The following is a 23,496-nucleotide window of genomic DNA, read 5'->3' as shown; positions in this document are numbered from 1 at the left end:
CCTTTCTGCTTTCACTGCCTACGCCAAGTATTAAAATGTGAACTTTCTTTAGAGATCAGCTGCACAAAGAGGCTGTGATGCTGGAGAAACACAGACATTTAGAATCTGTGAAGCGGTAAAACTGTTTGTGATGCTGCTTTTGCAAAATCAAGGCCTGCTTTTCTATGCTCGGTACTGCTAGTTTCTTCAATCCTTACTGTAATCCATATCTCCTCCTTAAAGCTGGTGTGTGGCACTGGTTCTCTTGACTGGGAGGAAGGTGATTTGCACTAATGTATATAGCTCCTAGTTTATATGGCTTTTCCATGCACACCGTGTATGTTTTACTCTTTCATTAATAGTGCTGGTAGGGTTTCTCTGCATCTTAAAAGATACCGCGGGGGTTAGAGCCCAACTGTGTCTGAATGGGAACTTTAAACCTGAGCTGTCCCTGTGCGAGAATGAATTGGAGAAAGATGGCTCTCACCGGAGCACTTGGGAAATGTTAGCCATTCATCTTAGGTTTCACACAGGAGGTTACTTTCTAGAATGCCAGAAAACCTGGTAGATAGTAAATTTGTTCACACCCTTCCTATAAGCAACTGTGATTTATTTTTATCGTACATCATTAGAAATCTGTGTTAGGGTAGTGGGTTTTTTTTTAATCAACCCTAACCTTCTCCTGTTTTATTTTGTTTTCTCTGACGTCAGTTCTGCTTTATGTGATAAGATCCAGATTTTAGTCTGTTGGTTTTTTTTTTCTTCTTTTTTTTTAATCACCCATTTCTGAAATGGCAGTCACTTAAATACTCCCCATGCTGGCTGCCTGGTGGAACGGGCCTGTGAATAATGGGGAGCAGATCTTGGGTGTGTGGTGAGATTCTCAGTTCATTTTACAGGACCATGTTGTCATAGTAGCCGCTGTGGGTTTTTTTTCTCCTTTGACTTTTACTGGTAGTGTGGATATTGTGGTGTTTCTGTCTTATCTTACTACAACTAATAACTTTGTAATCTCCAGTTTGCAGTGATCTCAGAGCTACAGACATATTGAGTAATTCAGGTAGCATAGAACGGTGCCTAACCATGTAATAATATTCTAGTATGAAGCACAGTGAACATCCATTTCTAATGTGTGTTCACATCTAATCTGGATAGTGTGTGATTTTCATCTTTTTTTTGGTCAATGTATGCCTTGGACAAAATGGCAGTGCCCTATCTTCTGTTGCTGGCTCTGTCTCTGCCTTTTGGATGAAGGCAGAGTGAGCTACCGCAGCAGTTTGTCAACAAATTAGAGTATTAATACTTACCTTCATCACTAAAGTCTTTGAAATTCCAGATGAAAGCCTTTTGTTGTTACTACAAATATAATGCCCACTTGGGTTTGAAAGCCCCGGAGGCAGCGAGATGCTTCAGGTGCTGAAGTGTGACAAAACTAAAGGGGGAAAGAGGGTTAAAAGGGAGACCCACTTCTTTTTTGGAGTTGTCGAAGTATGACATTGTTGAAGTCTTGAACAAAGAGGGTCTGTTTGGTTAGATGTTGCAGTGCGTAAAGACTTCTTATTGCCTTATGCTACACTGTGCAGGCGATTTGTTGAACCATAGTTCTGTAGCTTTAAAAGCGTATCTGTTCTCATGCATGTAAAGCTTTAACTTTTTAATTCTTTTTATTTACTTATTTATTTATTAAATCAAACTAAAACTGGTAATGTATACGTGACCGTAGTAAGGCAGGTGTGTGACTATGGAAAAAGACCATCTGATGCTCATGCAGGAAAAAGATGCTCTACTTCTCAGCAGCCATAATTTGATATAGGCTTCCAAAAAATCCTAGGACCTATTCTCAAAGGCTTTCAGCTGTATTTTCCTCACCATTAATGATTCAGAATATTGGTTTTGATATGCTTTAATAGTGCAGGTTTCCAGAAGGACCTGAGCACCTACTGACTGTTAAACTTGGAGCTTTAAAAGGCACTGAGCTGGCTTCTAAAGTTTTATCAGTCAGTGAAGGATTTCCTGTGTTTAGATCAGTAGTCAGCAATTTGGGAGATCTGATTTTAATCTCTTGTAACACCACGGATGTGTGGTATGCTCTTACAGGAGTCACTTAGATGTGCAGCTTATGAGGAGAGTGGCAGAAAAGATGGGTACAAACGAAATGACTTTGATAGTGTCCCTGGAGAAAAGATCAGTATCTGCGCCTCTGTCTCAGAGGAATGCCCTAATGATTGATGTTCAGGGTCAGGCTTCCTTTGCTCTGCTGAAGTGGCACTTTTCTGCTCGGTACCATCACCGCAGCAAATAGGTTGGAGTTTGCCCCATCAGAAATTGTCTGTAGCTGAATGATGAGGACATCATTAGCTGTAGGTCTTAATTGTGATCACCAAAGTACCGTTTCTTCCTTTCTTCTTTCTCTCGTCAACTGGTATCTGCATTCAGCTCTAATGTAAGCTCCAACAAGTTCTCCACAGACTCTCCTCCTGTAGGGAACATTCCATCTCCTTTCAAGACTGGCTTCTTCCACAAAGGATTCAGTGTGGTTCTGTGTCAAGGAATTACCAACTGTCCATACCTTTAGCAAGAAATTCCTCATATTTAGACTCTGGAAGGAACTGCCAAAATTGTTATGGCATTTATTTTTTTTTTTTTTGTTTGCTTGTTTTTCAATTATTCTATTAGTGTAGTAAAACAGAAGTCTCTAAGGAAAGATATGCCCTAAATTTGAATTGATAGCAAGCTATTTGAGCATTCACAGGAAGGAATAATGCTGTGATATTACTTGAGGCTTGGAGAAAAAAACGCTGAGATGTTTTTAAATGCGCATCTCACATTCAGAAACATTACAAAATATATCTACATTAATAGATGTGGACAAAAATGCTCAGAAAGAAGAATATATTCATGGAGTTATATACATAAATAGTTATTACTTTAAACCTAGTGCATTAATAAATCCAAAAAGACATCCAAGTGCTTAAGCTAGTCAAGTGATAATGAAATGAAGCTAGAGTTACACCTCAGTGCATTAGAGTAAGTGGAATATAGATACAGGGAAATTGTTCCATTAGTTGAACATATCATTAGACTTATTTTGTGAGAGGGATGCCAAAGAAATTAGTTGAGTAATAGTGCTGATATTAAGACAACTGCCAAGAGCTTTGTCATTTGCAAACTTTAAATATATAGGGGAAGAAGCAGACTTCTAAGTAATTTCATATCTTAAAAGTGTAGCGTAGCTGTTCAGTAACAGAGCAGTTGTCAGAGCCTCAGCATTTCAGATCCAATCTTAGTAAGCAATAGCCTGTACAGGGCCTGACTCAAAGCCAACATGCTCTGATGGTAATGCCATATAAGCTTTATCTCAGACTCGGGATCTCATCCCTATAATGGCACAGGAAAGCATTATTTTAGAAGGAAAAGTGTCCTGATTCACATAGAATTTAGTGTGGAATCTCTGAGGTTTTGCTGAGAACTGCATGAACGTCCTGGTAAGAAAAAAGCAAGGATGAAAAGCTTTTTGTAGGGCGACAACCAACCTTTGGTGCTTAAAATCAATCACTGTTTTAGCGCATGAGGTGAGACAAATGGTGATTTATTTATTTATTTATTTTCTTTGCATTCTCTCTCTTGGTGGAATGAAATAGCCCAGACATCATCATCTCTTCAGCTGCATAGTGATATTCTCTCTGGTTAATCTGAGATGATGTCTCACTGCATATCCTTCAGGCAAATAAAATGTCCTTGCCTGTAATCCTGGCTCAGATATGCACTTCTTACCTCACTGGATTCATTGCTACTGGTATTATGTGTGAGCTTTCCAGGAAAGCCGATGATATTTGTATCGTTTTTTCTCTTGAAATTCATTGTCTCCTCTAACACAATCCTGCACAGAGCCTGGAATCTAGTCATTACTTTTATTGCTAAATATATATTTGTAAGACATACCGGGAAATGGTATGAAAATGTATCCCTTGAAAAACTGGACTTGCTAACATTTACCTCACAGTTATACGTGCTCCTCTGTTGCTATTCATGTGAGTAAAATTAAGCATATTTGCACATGGTTGTCAGCTGGAGGCAGAGGCACCTTATTTTTCTCCTGTGTCCTGTGTATAGCCAGCTATTTAGTATGTCAGATAGATAATCTTGTAGAGACCTTTGGCAAATGCTTATTTTTCACGGCGACTATTGTATGTTATGAAAGGTTCGTCTTAAATTGCCATGTTTAAAGCCCTTCTGAATCTACCACCTGTTGTCAGTGGATTGGAGAGGGAAATATGTTTTTTTCTTCTTAAAAAGTTCTTTAGACAAAAATAATGTCATAAAAGGTACATACAATGAAGCTGCCCCACTTCAGGTGCTATGAATCTTACTAGTATAAACACACTAACAAAATTACTTCATTAAAGCATCACTAAAATTGCTAGAGAGGAGAGATTTGCACTTTTATTAGACCAATTGATAGATGGAAGATGCAAGCTTTTAGACTGTGTCCTTTCAGAGCTAATCGAAAGGATGCTGAGCACAACAGCTTGTTCTTCTTTTCTTCTTTTTTTTGTGAGCCATATCAGTTGGTGATGAGAGAGAGAGAGAGAAATTGCTTCTTGAAAAGCTTTCTCTCCCTTCTATTCCAGGTTATGACATTTAGTGCATTTTCTGCTTTTACCCTGCATGCCGGAATGCTATCCACCCTATCCAAAGCAATGCGAATGAGAACTACTGTTCTCTATTAATCTTTCTATTACTTTAGAAGGATGCGATGTGCAAATAGGAAGTTGTGCATAAATGTGCAAATATCTTATAATTGCAGAGGAAATTCGTTGTTAAGAGATCTACCAGGCTTGGAATCAAATTGGAAACTGTCTAAATGCCTGAATGAAGGGCTTTGTATTAAAAAGGCAGATCCCTGCACTAATACGTGACTGAACTGTTAAGCAGAGTTTGTAATTGCTGTGCTAGTGTTGAGGAGCATCCCCTCTTCACTTAATATGGCAGAACCCACTGGGACTACGACAGGCCCCAGCGTGAGCAAAGGAATCATAAGTTAGCCTTTTGTAAGTAATTCTATATCAAATGGGTAATTCGTTTGATAAATTTTGCCTCTTTATTTGCATTTGCAATGTTCACAAGCAGATTCATTGTGTTAATTTGTCACCCGAATGGATTCCACAAAATATTTTTCATAGGCTTTATTTTACTTCATGGATAGGTGCCAGGTGGCTTACTGGAAGTCCCTGATACCCTTTATTTGAGGTCTGGTCTGGGCAGGGGCTCGCATGTTAAGTCACACGGTTGTGGCTCACGATTGATTCAGGCCACCGGGGCTTTGGGGTACAGGGGGGCTCAGCTAAGGGAGACTTCTGGCCTTTGGTCTTCACCTGCCTGCCAAGGACTTGAGTCCAAACTGCTGGGAGGTGACACAGCCTTGCTGTTTCCAGTGGTGGTTGCCTGTCCCTCTGTAACACAGGATCCTAAAGAAGCCCAGCTGTCTGAGCGAGCTGGAGGAGCCAGCAGACCACAATAGGATGATGGCTTTGCTCCATTTCTCTCTTAGAGCACCTGCAGATTCTGACAGAGTGCACTCCGATGTAAATAGCTCGCTGTAAAATTTGTTCTCAATCCAAAAGTTTCATATGGCCGTAAGGCTTAGAATACCCATCCACTTCCAGATGTGTCTGAAACAACTTACCTCAGAAAATCAAGCTAAGTAAAGTCTGAAGGTGTTCATAGAACTGTGAAACTAATTTTTTCTATTGTTTTCTGTCTCCATTTGCCATGGCAGTGACTGTGCCACAGTCCAACCACACATTGAGGTTGCTTTCTTTGTCCTTTCTGCTAGTGTCTCCATCCTACAGATGGTCTATATGGGCAGGATGGTGATCAAGAAGCAGCTCAGGGGCAACTTTGGAGACAGAGAGTGGGAGAAGGATCCCAGCTCCTCCTAATACGTCAGAGGGTTGTCAGTCCCTTAGAAATGGTAGTGGGTTATTCTGCTTCAGTCTGAATCACAACAAAGCTTCCTGGTATGATCTCTTCTTTCCGGGCAGTCTGCTGACAGAGTGTTGCTTTAGTGTTTGGTTGTGTTGCAAGTATTGGTCACCTCAGGCTTGGGGCTTGAATCGTCTGATTGTACAGCATTCAATACAGGCTTATGGTGTTGTCTTCTGCTGTACGTGGGCTAAAGAAAGTTGTTTGCTTGCCTCTTTCTTGTTAGCAGCAGCAGCAGCACTGCTCAGATCAAAGTATGGACAGGCAATGGGTCTGTATGCAAGTACTGGGCTGTTGCATGTGTTAGCAGTGTGGGAGAGGGCAGGGAAAATGATGAGTGTGATAACCACAAGGTGAGTCTGGAGCCACTATTTGCTGTCTCTTGCAACACAAGAAATGCCAGGAAATATTCCAGGAAATGATGAAACAGAATTTATATAAAAAACAAAAGGTAATTTTCCATCAACACATAGTTAGGGAGTAGGAATGCTTGCTAGGTGCTGCAGACCCTGCAGGAATTAAACAGAGTTGAAAAGCAGATTAGCTCAACCAACTGGTCCAGCAGTGGCTATTAGTCACCGTAGTCTATAAGTGATATGCTCAGGAAGAAGCTGGTAGTGGGGAGGGGTATGTTTTGCTGTTCTGTTCGGTCCTTCACACATGCTTGCCTGGCAGAAGGAGGTGAACAAGCATAAGCCTTTTCTGTATAATGTCTTCCAGGTATGCGATTTTGAACAGGCACCTTTTCTTCCTGCTGCCTTGCATAGTGTTGTAGAAACCATGTAAAACAATGCAGATGCATTTCACGTCACGCTCAAAAATACACCATTTTCTCCGGACACTGATGCTGAGTCACTTCGTGTGCTTGAGTGCTTCTAATTGCAAAGGATGCCGTTAAATTTGTGTTTGTCTCATTTGATTGCCTCTGTCTTAGGTTACTGATGAGATTTTGTTAGGAGCTCGTATTTGCATGTGGTGACACATTTCTAAACCATAACATTTAGTGTGTGAATGCTACACTGGCATATTTATGGGTGAGAAATCCACTTGAACATTTCGGTAAACAAAACTCAGTTGTTTTGAGTATTTTAAGGCGTCAAAGAAATAAGGAAGTTTAGAAATAGGTTCTTTTATAAAAAAAAAAGATGCGTATTTTTTGCAAAGAGGGTAAAGGAGAAGCATCTGGGAAATAGAAATTCAAATCTGATCCTGGCTGCGAGCACTACTTCCTGCACTGCAGCTCTGCTGTCCAGTTCACCCACAGTGGGAACAGCAGCCGCTGCATTGCCTTTGTAGGCAACTTGAGGCTTCATATGGGTATATGCATTTTACTGCAGATTGAGTGATACGATGCATAAAAGACATCTTTGTGGTGACAAAAAAAAAGAGAGAAGTGTAACTTCTTAGAAGGCTGGTACTATGGATTTCTATTTGATATGGTTTCAAAAGCTACAAACGTTTTACATTCAGCGAGGCTTTGGTGTTGTGGGACTGGTGTAACCAAGCAACATGGGAGGAAAAACCGCGCTGATGCTGCAGTGAAGCTGGGATGTGCGGTGTATCAGTGGAAATTTCTGCGTAATCAAAACAGAGTGAACAGAATTTCATCAGACTTGCTCAGCGCCAGGTGGGAGTTTATCTAGCACCTGTTGTTCGGGTAAGGAGGATTACAGGGTACAAATGCTCAGTAGCTTCACTTTCCCTTCCAAAGCAGAAGGATGTGCTGCTTTTGTTGAGGATTTGCTTTTTCTGAGAACATTCTTTTACAAGTAGATGTGATAAGAGTCAGGCCTTGTCTTGGCTCATCTCATCAGGAAGAAGTTTCCGAATCTGCTTTTCCTCAAAGAAAACGTTCCCCTCTTCTGTGCCGTTGGTCAGTCAGTTGTATCAAGTCTGTGGTGAGCAGGCTTGCAGGGCTCAGAGCAGCCAAAAGAGTTCATGAGCTCCTTCGTTACTGTGAGCCTTGTGTGTACACACAGGCTTTGTCAAGCCCTGGGGTGTTCATATGTGCCTTACTGTGCTACCAGGCTTCTTTGCTGGGATGGAGTCTGTACTCTATTATGAAGCTCCTGTCAGGTAGCAGCAGTGGTCCTGTGCTATCCAAAGAAAAAGTGATTTATTTTTTTTTCTCCCCACTTAAAATAGATAACAGATACAGTGTTAGAAAGCTCGTCAAGCTGTTAATATAATTGTGCAGATAGGTGGGTGATGCTGTGGAACAAAGTTTCAGAAAAACAAATGTGGTAAAGAGGAATAAGGATAGTGAGTATTCGGTCTTTTCCACGGCAGGAAATCCAATATTATCATGGTTTAGGCAGTTTGCAGTGGGCTGGTAGCCTGGTTCATGCTGCCACCCACTGCAAGATTTGACAGAAGAAGCTTTTCATTTGAGCGAACAGAGACTGCCCTAAAATGGGATCCATTGTCTTGAAACTGTAGTGCCACACATCCTCTGTTCTTCTAGTGGGAGCTGTATGGGCAGATCATCAAGTAAGTCCCTGCTAGGCAAATGCTTGAGGGCAGGAACCTTTTCAGCCAGAACCCTGCTTTTATACAACATAAAAAGCTCAGTGGGATGGCTGAGGCTCTCACTGCTGAAAGGTTTCATGTGTTTTGGACAGGTTTTATTTGGAGGCATCAGTATCAGTATTATAATCCCCATTTTGTCCTCCCAGTCTCTTGTACTGCTCTGCCCATCCCATTGCTCTGCTTACCATGGTGTATGTATGCAGGCTACAGAAAGGAGAGGTCTGATCCCATTTTGCTCCCTCAGCCCTTCTCACAGTTGTGTCTGGTCTTTGCAGCCACGCTTGCATGATAGAGACAGCTGAGACACGTGGGTAGGATGGAAATCAGGGAACAGCAGGAAGTGCTAAGAAGATGAGCAGATACTAAAGGATGAGATGAAGAGGCTGAGGAAAGGGAGAGGAGGAGAAGGCAGGAAGGAACCATCAGTATGCAGCACTGCTGGGGAGTGCCCAGGAGCCTGAAATGCAGGCCTTGAGTACAGATGAAACAGCTGCCTGGAGCAGCTTGGAGCTGGCTCTGCTGTCTGAGCTCCACAAGGCATGCATACTTAGAAATTAAAGGTGTTTGCATAGCGTTGACTTTCCCTGTGCTAACTTGAAGAACAATGCAAATAGAAGCATGAGCAACAAGGAAGAGGTGGTTTAATGGCTTTGGGGATTAGCAGCGGTATTTAGAGCCTTTCACCTCATTGTTCCTAGCATAAATCTTAACACAGATTGATGATTTTAGCCATCTGGCTTGCACTTGCTTGTATGCAGTGGCTTGTGAGGCAGAGAAAGAACCTGACCAGCAAAGCAAAGGAAAAAATGTGTATATGACAGAAGGCGGTATCTCTTTCTCCTGTGACAGTAGGAGCTGGTACGGTGCAATCATTTTGTTTCACCAAGTTCAGAAATTAACAAGGGAGAGGGTAATGAAGAGGTAACTGACATCTCTTGATACATGAATATACCACGAAGCCTGTAATTTATACAAATGTATACATACCGAGCAAATTGCACTCAAATGCAAAGCTCTCTGATCTTTTGAGATATAGTTAACCCATGTAATGTGAGAGTTAGAGGGCCAGTTTCAATCACAGGTTGATTCTGAATTGTAAATTATTTTATATGTGACTGGAAACTGTTCTGCCATATATCACCTACCTTGATTTTATGAGCCATATGTGAACTAGTAGCTGGAAAACTTTGTGTCTTTAAATGTATGAAACATTTTGGATTAGATGTCTTCCTTGCTTCCTAGGCTTTCTAAATACTGATATGATTTGCAATGATTACTTGCATCAAAGACTGACTCTTGGGCTCTTCTCTGTTTTTACTCAGTTTTGTTTTGGGACTGACAGACTGGTTGGCTTTGGTTTGAAATACGCATCACTCTAGAAAACTTCTTCTGCAACGGGTAAAAGCGTGCATAGGGAGCAAGAAAAATAAACCTTAGTATTACAGATCTAATCTAGCAATCTTGGCACACTCGGTTAGTCCTATATTCAAATGTATAATAGCTTTGGTTTAAAATAAAAGAAGAAGAAGGGAAAAAAAATTTATGTGCTTTTATTTCTTCACAACCAGTAACCCAGAAGCTGCCTGTAATAACATACTTTCAGGAGAAAAGCAAAAGATTTTTGGATAAAGATTCCTAAAATAATGTTTTTCATCCGAAATAATTGGTTTTGGCGTAGAGTTCTGACAACTAAATGTGGTGTTTATCACTTTAGCTAGCCACACCAAGGTGAGTGAAAGAGATCGCTTTATATATGACAGAGAAGCACTTCCACCAGATGCATTAGTATTTTAAGAGTAAGAATTATAGACACGTGAAGTGACTGGGGAGTGCTGTGTGCCAAAAGGGAACTCAGATTCGGATACAGGTTGGAGTAGAATTTTCAAAGGCACTACAGTGACCTGGAGGTCATGTCACAACATGAGCAGGACCCCACCTCTCATTTCTGGAAGTGATGTAAAGTCTGCGCTGCCTTTCAGAGAGAATTAGGTCCCTTTTTCCCAGAAAAAGAAAGCACCGAACAAACAAACAAACAAAAAACACAACAACCCACAGTGCTTAGTTCACAGTCAGTTCACAAATGCAGTCTTTGACTATTTGTAATTGTATTGCATAATAACAACTTCTTAATAACGCCAAATTTCTTGTCTGTGCCCATTATCACCAACTGGGAAGCTATTTCTGTCTCTGGGAATTTCATATTCCAAGTCACTTAGAACTATAATTCAGAACTTCCAGAGAAGAATGGCTGATATATGAGCGTTAGGATGTTATATTACGCTGATTTAATATTGTTTCTTAGATTAATTTGAAATTTTATCCTGCTGGCTTCATTACAGGCATTTCCATGGGAAGAATATGTTATTGGAAATGGATTAATGAATAAGCTTTGTATTAACCAACTACTTTTTGAATGGTTTGTTGAAAAACGTCAGGACTGTTTCAGAGTCCTGGCTCTATTCAAGTCAATGGCAGGATTCCCATTAGCTTCCTTCAACAAAAATTCTCTCTTCTTGATCACAAAGACTACTTATCAGAGCTCCTTGAAGTTTCTGTGTACAAATAGGGGTCAGTGTGCCTTTTTGAACTCCAAAGCGATTGTTTTTAGAATAAGGAGGAAGGAGGTCAAGTACGTGGCGAATTTGTTCAGTCCTGATCCTTTGTGCCAGGTTGGAGTGTGCTCAAGAACAACGTTAACTTGTTGTCCTTTAGTGTCTTCTGAAAGTCCTGCCCTGCCAAGGAGGTGTAACTGCTATGGAAGATGGTGAAGGATCTGTCTTAAATTTAAAAGCTCCTCTGAAAAGCCTTATGATGATGATTATTATTATTAGTAATGTTTTGATTTAAACAGAACTGACAGCACAGGCCTCTATTATTTACTAATTGTTCTGTTCTGCTTGTACTTTAAATGTTTCAAGCTCCCAATTTTTATGAAAGCAAATCTTCAGTCCTCCTGGCACGTGTCACAACTTTTGAATCTCAGTGGAGTTTGTGTGTAAAGTTCCAGTTTGTAAATTGGGATTTCAATACTACTGCTAGTTTCCATCGCCATTGATCATAGTACTGCAAACTCCTTAGGGTTCAAATGGTGTCATAACGTGCACATACAGAACTTTGAAAGATGCCGTGCTTTAGACAGAAATTGTAGGCTCGCAGAACTTGCACTTGCCCAAATCCATTTCAGAGGGTATAAATACAGTCCATATACTGAGGAACTTAGCTGAGAAACCTCTGTGGTCATTGAACTCTCCACTAGATGACTAAGGCTCTGGAACGTTGTTTTACTCAGATGTTAACAAGGGCACATCTTTTTTATTCGCTCCCTCTACTCCTCCCAAAAAAAGTCTCATGGTATGAAACTACTTTATTACCAAAGTGTAACTTTTTGCAAAAGGAACCGTTTTCCCATCTACCTCCAGATCTCCCTACATAATGTTAAATGGGAGAAGGCAAGCTAAGATATGTACAGTTTGAATAGAGGAATATTTTATTTAGGATGTTTCCTGATTTTTATTTTTATATTTGACAGATGACAATGAAGAGACTGAAATAAGTGAAGAGGCAGGTGAGTAAACAATATTTTATGCTCAAACGTGTAACTTTTGTGAAGCATGAACCAAACTGGAAAGGTTCTTAAAACGAATCGCCTTGGTTGTGATAATGCAGTGCCAATCATTGCTAATGTTACAAGTCACCTTTGTTTTTTAACAGCATGGGGAAACTGATTCCTGATATTAAATCATGCATATTAAGGATGTCTGAAACTAACTTTTTAGTATCATCTTTATCATCATTTATGAGCTTTTTTTTGTTAGTATCTATTTTGAACATGAATGGGAAATAATTAGAATTCTACAGTCTGTTTGTAAAAAGGTGTGGATACAGCAATTCTTGAGTCCTTTGCAATTGTGATTAGTAGCTGTGGTTTGTTTGCAATGACAACAGTAGCAAAACTATCCAGCAAACTCTTGAATAAATGGAATGTGATTGGACAATATTTCAAAGAACTCATTTCCACGGAGTCCACGAATTGGCTATTGGAGTTCTCATCTTGCTACCACTTGCCAGTTACACATCAGCCAATTTTCAGCTCATCTAATGGTGCCGTTGTTCAGCCAGCTCTTTTTAGCATCTCAGAATGCTGCAGTATGTGGTACAAAAAGCTATACAAAAGCATATTGTATACATTGTCTGGATGAGAAGCTACAAGATATGGTTTAGTAGCTTGTGGTAGCAATGGTGATGGGAGGATGGTTGGACTAGATGATTTTGTAGGTCCTTTCCAAACTTATGATTCTGTGATTCACTGTTCTCCCCCTGTTCCAAAAGGATGTGCTACATGTTTTTTCCATGGACTGAAGTCAAAATGATTGCCTGTATTTCCCTTCATCCTTTTCCATGTCTCTCTTGAAGGCTGTTGAATTGTTAGACTTTTGCCAGCAGTCAGGGACATTCTTTTTCCTTAATAGATGATAAAGAGTAGCACTAAAATCACAGCAACCAGCTCTTCCAGCACATTCAGGTGAATCCCATTTCACCTAATTAGTACACCTAGTTCCTTGAAGATATTGTTAGCCTAGTGCCTTTCTACTGCTCCTATTCTTCCAAAACTCCACTTGTACATGTGGGACCTGGGAACGGGCTTTTCTCGTAAGCTGAGCACCTCTAACTTTCATTTTGTCTATTACTAGGTTGCCTCCTCCATTCACCAGCTGAGAAATACTTTGTCTGAACTAGCTTTTGCTCTTGGCATGTTTGTAAGATCCCTTCATGTTATTCCCAATGTTCCTACCTAGTTTTAACAGCTACCGGTATGCAAATTCAGCCGTTCTGATTCCATCCCTGGGTACTTTTCTCCACTCCTTTTGTGTCACCATGTCTTTGTGTTGTAGTTCCTTGACCTAAATCATAGAATATCCCAGGTTGGAAAGAACCCACCAAAAATCACTCAGTCCAACTCTTGGCTCCATACAGAACCACTCAAACTTCAAACCCTATGTCTGAGAGCATTGTCCAAACGATTCTTATGCGACTAAGCCTTCTGCTGACATCCCATCTTTCAGCACAACAAAGACAGGTTGTTCCTCACTCATCAATTCCTGGACATCCTTCTTTGTGCCCTCTCCTTGGGCCATTCTGTCTGATGAGCAGGAAGGTCCTTACTCGCTCCTTATTTTCCCAGCCTTCCCCTGAAATCAGTCATCTCATGTTTGTCAAAGCCTGTCTTTTTGTCTCTGGCCATGCTTGCTACTGATTTTCCCACATTTGAGAGCAGTAAATCAAGCGGGATATTACTCCACTTTGTCTCTTCTAGAATTTGTGTTATGGAATTGCCACCAGTGCAGTCCAGGTGCTTTCAGTGCTGTGTTGTCCTCACAGCAAATTTCTTAAGGGTTAAAATTTCATATAAGCATCCACTCAGAAGACTTCTTCTAGTGTCTGAAGAGAGCTTCATCTGCTTAATCTTCTTGATCAAGCTGTTTGTAACAGAATCGTACCACCATACTCTGCATTACTTTCTCTGCTGACCTTTCCCTAGAGGCCTTCAGTGGACATCTTCTGTTTCTTAAGAGATATCTATGCAGTGAAGGACCTGCTTTTAGATGTAGCATAGCTCTCCTCAGTCTTCTTCTGTGCCTCTGCTTCCTGATCACTTGTACCCATCTGTGACAGCGCATAGATGTGTACTTCCTCTCAGGTCTCTGTGACCCTGATCCCATCGTAGCCCAGTGAGTATGATGCATTGGAACTTCCAGTTATTTGCATTGTGAAAGGATATGAGATCAGGAAGGGGAGACACTTGGAAAAAGGCAGAGATATGCTAGCCAGAAAACAGAGGTAAAAGCTCTTGAAGCACTGCGTTGGCTGCTTAAACTGGCAAGAATGTCCTGAAGACAAATGGATTATGATGATTTATGCAACAAGTTAATTAGCTTAGAAATTATAAATTCTTTAATAACAGTGGATATGCATAAATGTGCAAACATGGATATACACAGATAGTTATGTGTTACTGTGATGGATTAACGCATTCTTTTATAGCTTTCTGGACTGTTGGTTTTATTACATATAATTGTAATTACTTTTTGGTGTCAAGATTACTGGATAGGAACTTTCAGAGATTTTAATGCAATTAGTGTGATTAATATAGTTGCACGATATATACATAAAAGTAGGAAAATGAAGACTGTCATTATACAATAAACATTTGCCAAAGATTGCCCTCAGCTGAATTTTCAGTATTCATGTAACATTCCCAGTTTCATTTTTTACAGTAATCATGGCATGTATGTTTTTATAAGTCAATTATTCTGCATTTTTTTTTCTCTTGTTGCTTTCATGGAGATTATGCAAAGTACATCGTTTTTTAAAAACATTTAAAATTACCATTAAAATGAAGTGTATTTCCAGTCAGTAGCCAATCTTCTCTCTTTTGCAAAGTAAATAAAGCTTTCTTTTTTATCCGTCATTAATTTAGGTGAAGCTACATAGCTGCACTCAGAAATAATCACTGAATTAAGTCATTTGAAGAAGATATTTCCCCACATACCTGCTTCCTTGTGCATGTAAGACAGATGAGATCATAGTTTATCTCATAGGCTTGTTTGTTAGTGTATGACGGACATCAACATGTACTTAGTTATTCTGTTCTGATTTCAAGATATTTTGGAAATCAGTACACTGACAGTCTTGAGTCACCTCAGCTTTTGGTCACCTACAGTGACCAAAGACAAATATATTTTGCGTAGCTAATCCAGAAGTGGTTGGGAGTTTTGTCATTTTGACCCGTTTGTGTATGGTTGTGGTGTAATCTATTAGGCAGCCTTTTGCTCACTCATCCCTCTCAGTGGGATGGAGGAGAGAATCAGAAACAAAACAAAACAAAACAAAACAAAAAAAAAAGGTAGAACTTATAGATTGGGAGAAAAACAGTTTACTAAGATAGAAAAGGAAGAGTGAAATAACAGTAATGATTATTGTAAATATATGTATATATTTGCAAAACAAATGATGCACATAACAATTGCTCACCACCCAGTGATACCCAGCCAGTTCCTGAGTAGCAACAGTCCCTCTGGGTGACTACCCTCAGTTTTGTATTTTTTGCATATGATGCCATGTGGTATGGAATATCCCTTTGGCCCTGTTGGTTAGGCTGTCCTGGTTCTGTCCTCTCACAGTTCCTTGTGCCCCTGCAGCCTCCCTCACTGGCAGGGCAGCACGAGAAGCTGAGGAAGCGAAATGTCCTTGGCTCTGTACAGCACTGCTCAGCAGCAACTATACATAGCTGTGTTATCAACGTTGTTTTTCTCCTCAAGCCAAAATACAGTATCATGCCAGACATAATGAAGAACATCGACTCTGTCCCAGCTGAAACCAAGATGGGATATGAACTTTTTAATGACTGTAGGATGCATTTGCAGAATTTATAAGTGCGTATTTAATGTCTGCGCTGAGAGCAGTTTGGGGTTTTGGTTTTGTTTTGGTTTGGTTTAGTATATTTTATATTCAGATAACTTTCAGTTTGAAAGAGTTCAACTTTTCACAGTTCTGAGGGAAAAATTGAGTATCAACATCTAGTTGCCACTTCAGGTTATTAATTGAGTAATCACTCTTCATTCCACTCGACTTCGTGGGCCATGACTCCAGCAGATGGAATCAGCAGTTGGCACTAATATTGATGATCCTGTTTTGTTGTGCCGTCCATATCCTGTCTGCTTTGGAGTTATTCCTCCAGTTCTTGTGCTTAAATAAATAAGTAAATAAATAAAATAAAATCCAGTTTTTTTAAAAAGTAAAAGAACTTCTGGGTTTGTGGAGAGTGCATGTTGCAAACTACGTATGTGTTTAGGACCTCTGGCAGAGATCCTATATTCTAAATTTCAACTTAATCTCTGTGCCTACAATTCGATGTTGGTTAGGTGTTTCTGAAGGGCCAGTGTCTAGCCCATAGAAAACAGAGAGAAGAAAAAGGACTCAAATAAGATGTAGATTCATATCTGCACCAATTTCAGTGTGAAGAATACAGTAGAATGCTGCAGATTTAATGAGCCAGTCCTAATTAAAACCCAGTGGCAAGAGAGAGAGAGAGAAAAACTGATTTTGGTTTGGTGTCGGCTGATGTCGGTGGGAATATGTCCATTAGATGCTGGATTAGAACTTGGGTACAGCTAGAGAATAATCTGGGAGTAAGAAGTAACTCATGACCTTATTGAGTGTGCCTTATTGAGTGATGTACGCATTATGAAAGTGTTGTTCTTGTATTTCTACCACCCTGAAGTACAAATATCTCATTATTTGCAGAAAGGCCTTTCTTCCCATGTTTCCTGTTCTAAACAAGTAGTTAAATAATATCAATCGCATGTCTGATGGGTAATCTCTATTAATATCTATGTTAATACTGTAAATTCAAACAAACCGTTTTAGTGAGTTAATTACATAACGTCACTGCATATTTTGGGTGTACTAGAATAAGAAAAATATTTAAAAGTAATTATAACTCAGTCTTAGTAAATGTGCACACTCAAGACTTCTCTTCTAATAGCATTTAACTTGCAAGGTTTTAACCCATGTGTTTGTTATTCTGGATGCTCTTTCTTGTTGAAGCTGCTCATTTAACTGCACCACTTAATTCAATGAGCTTGGATATTAATATATTTCATACAGTTTGCTGTTAGAATGGCTTGAGCCAAAAGAACAGATTTAGTAATGACGGGTACAGACTTATACACCTCTAGATCTCAGTTTTATGAGTAATATCCTACGTAAGCAAAGAGAAGGACTGGATGACCTAATAGCCTTGTCTTTGTTTAACTTCCCCGTTTTAATGCTGCAGAGTCATGATGCTTAATGCTTTAAGCTCCATTAAGGGAAGATTATTCTAAACTTTTAACTTCAGAAGGACTTGGCTTTTATATCCATAACTTCACATACCTATTCGTAGAAGCGTGCAAAATAAGCCCTAATACTGCCATAATTATGTGCGCAATTGCAGTGATTGCATCTGGAAATTACAGAACCATGCGCTATTATGAGAAGCATAGTCCAGATACTCAGTAATGCTGCATTATTATGCATTGACATAAGTTAATTCTCTTACCATAAAACCAAACCAAACAAACAAAAAAAAAGACCACACACACACAAAAAAACCAACCTCATGCAAAAGTGTTTCAGTTCTGAAGCCGTTTTCTTCTCTTTGGCTTCACTGCACATGTTGTACCAAGGCCTGTTGACCTCACCTGAGTAAATGTTGCTACCCACCTGTATTTCTCATTTAATAGTTGTTCGTGCGCATTGCCCTGCTGGTTATGCCATTTCTGTCCTAAGTATCCTACTTAGCCCACCATTTAGTTACTCCAGATGTGACAGCCTGCTGTAGGGTGTCAGACCAAAGGATCTCATTGACACTGACAAGAGAAGCCCAACTATAAACAATGCTGTATAAATACTCTATTTCCTTGTACATTCCACTGTGTACACTCACATAAACTTGGATACTTTTTACTTTGGAGAGAGACTTTCTCTTTTCCCATATAGGAAACACTTGTTCACAGCAAGACTTTGTGAGGGAATTTTGGAATAGCTTACTTAGAGAGAAACTGTGAGGTTTAAGTGGTTTGTTAACCCTCTGAATTAGCCTGCGAGTAGGAATGATGTCTTCCCAGTGTTAGAGCTCAGAAACCTGATCATGATTAGAAAAGCTTTGAAGGTGATTGGTTCAGACACCTATGTAGGTGTTCTGTTTTTAAACAGAAGATGGCAAGCAGGATTTCATAGTATTAGGCTACTTGCTCTGACTGACCTACACAGTACTGTAAAGCACAAACAGTAAAGAGTTGTATTTTGACAACAACAAAAGTCATTGTTTTGAATCTTCAAGAAATCCCTTTCTGTCTCTAAAATGAAGGAAAACTGCTAAATAAATAAATAAATAAAAAGCAGTGAAATTGTTATTGTAACCTAATTCTGCTGGGATAGCACCTCTGTGTCCTTTAATGAACATGAAAAGGTTCTATATAGAGTGCAGAAAGACCATTGAGATGGTAAAAGCCTCCTCCCTTTCTGTCTCTGTGCTGACAATTAAGATGTTGGTTATACTATCTAATGTGTTCAGATACTCCTGAAAGACCTGTCTGGACACTTGCACTTAAGCTTGATTGACGTTTGACTTTTAGGCTTGGAGGAAGCCTCACAGGTTTGCTAGGTGATAAAATTTGTCACTGGAGGGGTGAGTGTTGACTGAAATCCTCCTATTGATTTGGTCCCCTGATGTGAATCATTGTTAAACCAAAAGGGGAAAATAGCAGGTAGTGCAGAGTGGCATTAGAACCAAAGAGGCCATCCATCAATATGGTCAATTATAAATATTCAAGTTACTTTTAAAGAGAATGGGTGAGTGTTGGCAGGAATAAAAAGCCTTTAAAAGCCTGGTTATTTTTCAGGATCTCTCTTTCGCACTGTTTCTTGCTGAACATCATCATTGCTCTTGAGAAACCTCTGTAAAAGGCTGACAAAGTGTGTATTTCATGCTTTTTGCCTTTCCTTTTCCCCACAGTATTACTTTACTTATGGTTGCTTCTGTATTCTCACCTGCCTAGAAATAAATAGATCTTAGTACTTTGATTTCATCTAAATACTGAAATTGAATCTCAAATTCAGATGAACAAATGTGATGACATGAACATGGTCCTCTGTGAAGTGCTGTCAACAAAGGTCTACTTCCTGATGGCAAGCTAAACATCAAAGCGTGTTCTACACCACTTATTCACTGATCTTTAAAGGCCCTTCATGCTATGAACTAAATGGAGTTGTATTTACAGAACTTCTGTGCTAGAAGCAATTTTTAAGGACAACATTCAGTTTGGGCTTTTAGACCTAAAATGTAATGTTTGCTCCTTAGAATTAAGCAAGTAGAACAAAATTCAAGTGCTCCCATGCTGATCTCCATTTTAGAGTTTTGTTTAAGTTTTGAGCTGTAGCTTATTGAAATTTCTTGCCATCTTCTAAGTTCATAGCTGCTCTTTTAGGACTTCAGTGCAGCAGAGAACCAAGGTTCCCAGGACAGCAAGTATGTTTCTGAGTAACTTTCTGGGTTCCATGTGGAGCCAATGGTTTCTCTCTCAAAAGAACAGAGTATTCCCTTTCGCACTGCAAGTTCAGTTTTCACATCCTTCTTTAATTTTACTTGTGCTTAGAAACATTTAGCTCTTCGATTCTCTGTTTGTGTAGGATATGGAAGGGCAGTATCTATACCTATCAGCAGAGATGAGTCCCTTATGAGGAACTGCGTTTTGTTGCTGAGACATTTTTACTTATCCAGCAACATATACAGTAGATGATAGTGTGGGATATATACAACAGCAGAAGAGATCAGATTGTTCAGAACATTAGGCAATTCATAATACAGGTGTAAATTTTTTCCTTCTTTTGTTGTTGTTGTTGGGTTTTTTCCTAGTTGCTAATTAGCTAATTGATTTGAAGTGATTCTTGCTTTCTTTCAGCATGGCGATAGGGCTAAATCAAGAAGGGCCATGTGCTTTCCTAAGTTATCTGGTTATGAGTATTCAAGATGTCCTTTCAGCGTGCATGTAAAATCTGTTTTCTTTAGGTTTCACCCTCTCCCAAGCCCTCATCTGGCCATAAGAACTTGGGAGGTCTGGTGGAAAGTCAAATGACAAAAAGGCATTTTCCCATTGCTGCTAAATAGGTTCAGTATATGCAATGAACTGAGTTTTATGCGTCTGCTGTTCTCTGCTTTCAACCTGGAATTTGGTTAAGCAGCCATTTGAAGAATATTCTAATTTTAATAGGCCTTCTTTCATTAAACATCTTAATTTACAGATACCTTTTATGATTAATTTCCAGCTTGGCCTTCCTCTTGTGCTAATGGGCTTTCTGTGCTACCACTTCGTACTTACAGGTCTATCTTAACAAGCAGACAGCAACTTGATGTTTATGTTAAGATGGCAAAAACTCTGATGAAGTTGTATGAAACCTCTTAATTTTTAAAATGTAACTGTGTAATTTTACGTGCTGTGAACTTCAGTCACCACAAGTAGTGGAAACCTTAAACTTCACTGCATCACTTACTCTCTTACTCAGAAGGGTTTCTTTTTCCTTCATCATCCTGTTGCTTTCTGCCTAATGGGTTGGAAGGCCTTATTTATTTATTTTTTTTTCCCTCCAAACAGAACATTTCTATCTCATAAAACTTTCATTCCCTTAACTTTACCTCGCTATCAAACTTGATTCCCTGCCTCTCCATTTCATTACCCATTTCAGTCAATATTCATTTGTTTCTGTGTTATTACACTGAATGGAGAATTGAGCTGAGAGGGAATCATTTCACCACAATTCTATAATACAGTTTAATATATATTACAGTAAAAACTGCCTATTAAAAATTATAAACTTTTCTTTTCCTGACGATATTAAGAGCATGTTAAGAAGTAGGTCGTTTTAACGTGATCTTTCTTCCCTGCTGTCACGGCAAAGTTAGGCAAGGTCCAATGCAAGCTGAAAGATACTTCTTATGATCCTTTTCTAGCATGTGATTCAGTAATTAATTTTCATAAGAGATAGACATCAGGCACTGAATGAGCAGTGAGATAAAATGTACTCACAGTTGTGATATCTTGTGTGGTAAAATTTGATATGATAACACCATTTCAAAATAACAGATTTAATATTTTCTTTTTATATTTTAAAGGATTGGACCAAAAAGGCCAGCCTCTGTCTCCCACTAAGTGCAAAGCAGAGCAGGCTGAAGACCTACAAGATGATGCTGAAGGTAGGTGGTCTGACCACTTTTCAGAGCTAATACTAACTTTTACATTATGGGGGAATGGCACACACTTGGAAAGTTCCTTCTGGCCTCGGTCATGAGACTGTAATTCTTCTGAGGTGTATTTCATCTCAAGGTAGATTTAGATTTACAAAAGCAATTTTTATTGATTATTGCTGATATAAAATGGAAAAAAAAAATGTTGCTGTTTTATGTATAACCTGTTCTGACTTTACATAATGAATAATATAAAATGTAACGTTGCACAGTGTTTGCATCACGGTCATTGCTTAAGCTGCTCAAGTAAATCAGCTACCCACAGCAATACATAGAACAATAAAATTCTTGTTTTCTTCCTCTAGAAGAGAATTTTACTGTGTCCCTTTCTACTTCACTTATGGTGTATATGGCTTCAGACCTTACGTGTTGTACTACATATTTCCGTGGTCAGAAGTCACAGATGCTTACCATTATGCCTGTGTTGTTCTGAAAAGTGCTTTCCTGCATTTGAGTCTTTCTGAGCGCAGTCCACGTCAATCTAAAATTGGATCAAAGTATCTTTTCCTAATGTGTATCTCATTGGTAGAGTTGCTAAAAGATGTTAACATCAAAGATGTAATTTTCAGTGTAGAGTTTGGCTTTGCTCTTCAATTTGTAGAAGAATGAAATGCCCAAATGCTGGAGAATTCCCCCTAGGTGAAATAGTTAAAAGGATGAACCTTAATCTTTAATCCATGACAGTTCCTTATCATGGATTCTCTTTGACCTAATGTTCCTTAAGTGACACATCTCATTCTGCACCTCAACCGGTGGCTCCATGTTCTTCATCATTTTGACCTTGTGCTGTGCTTTCAGCTCCTAAAATATTCTGACTAGAGTGTAGTGTGAGTCATAAAGAGCAGAAAAATGTTAACATCTATCACTTTAAGTAACTGCTAGTTACATCCTGTCACTAACATTGTGACTGGTTGTTAATGGCAAGTACTTAAAGCAATAGCTGTCATCGCCTGGAAGGTGTGGGGGGACCCAAGAAATCTCATCCTGACTGGTCTTCTTTTCTTTCTTGTTGCACTAAACCCAACTGAAGTTAAAATACCGATGTGTATTTGGAGTAGAGAATTCTATGATGACAAACCACATGTCGATTTGTATGCAGGCTAAATGGGGTGCGGGATCGTGGTGTCGTTTTCCATATTCCTAAGTATTCCGTAAGATATATACTGGTGTGTGCCTAAAAGCCTTCATTGTGTCTTAAAAAATAATAACAGGAGAGGCAAAAAAAAAAAAAAAAGAAAAAAAAAAAACAGTTGTAAACTTTTCTTTCCATTGGAAATTGAGCTGATGTTGTTCCACTGTTTCCTTGGTATACTGAATTCCATCTCCTCGTTTGCTATTCCTGTCAGTGTTTTCCTGGTGACCTACAGTTCACTTCGTAGAGTACAAACAAACGCACTGGAAGGATGAAGTAAATAGCATGGCAATAGAATGATTGCATTACCCTCGAGCTGTAAAATGTCTGAACTCCTTGAATTTGATGCCGTACAGTAGATTTTTGCTGATGCAGAGTCGAGGCCTGTAACACATAATCACTGCTGCGGAATGTAATCTGGCTGGTGACAGACTACTCCTTAGGCCTGTAGTGTTCAGGATTGAAAGCCTCGATTTAGACTTGAACAATGTGCAGGGGGAAAAAAATAAAGTAATTAAAGTGTTTGTTGAGGGGGGAGAAAGCCAGATCAGATCTCAGCAGAATTACCTGTGCCTATAGAAGAATAGCTCCAGACACTGAATTCCTACAGAGCTACAGAGTGGCCGGAGTCTAATGTAGCACACCTGTGGGTTATTTCCATTTAAGTAAATAGGATTTGCACGTATTTGTCTGAGAATAGAATTTAGTTTCTGTCATTCTAATTATTAGCTGTTGGTTTTGGCTAATTAAAGGAATTGCTATTGTGGAGCTTTGAAGATCAAGAAAGCTATGTATGTGTGACATGAACCAGAACTGCGTGACCACGTTGACTGAATGATTTTGTTTAGATAGGTAGGGATATGGCTTCTCTTCCAAGAGGCTGTCTTTATTATTTTGTTGTATTTTGAGGGATAAAAAAAATGAAGGATTTGGGGGTAGCTAATATATATAAGTGGCCTCAAAACTCAGTAAAGCTGATCTCCGGCTGACGCCAACTTGAAGTTTCCTCATGATGAAACTGAAATGC

General features: G+C 39.4%; 1 protein-coding gene across 2 annotated transcripts in view; it reads left to right on the top strand.

Moving 5' to 3' along the window:
• The window catches only part of MACROD2 (mono-ADP ribosylhydrolase 2), an 809,651-nt gene that overhangs the window by 722,106 nt on the left and 64,049 nt on the right, over positions 1-23,496 (top strand). For both annotated transcript variants that reach the window (XM_072330921.1, XM_072330922.1), the window contains exons 10-11: positions 12,023-12,058; positions 21,206-21,286. In XM_072330921.1, coding sequence (XP_072187022.1) covers positions 12,023-12,058; positions 21,206-21,286 — 117 coding nt within the window. The remainder of the gene's footprint in view (positions 1-12,022; positions 12,059-21,205; positions 21,287-23,496) is intronic.

Source organism: Excalfactoria chinensis, chromosome 3 (genome assembly GCF_039878825.1).
Source record: "Excalfactoria chinensis isolate bCotChi1 chromosome 3, bCotChi1.hap2, whole genome shotgun sequence".
NCBI lineage: Eukaryota > Metazoa > Chordata > Aves > Galliformes > Phasianidae > Excalfactoria > Excalfactoria chinensis.
This window is presented reverse-complemented; position numbering and strand designations above follow the sequence as displayed.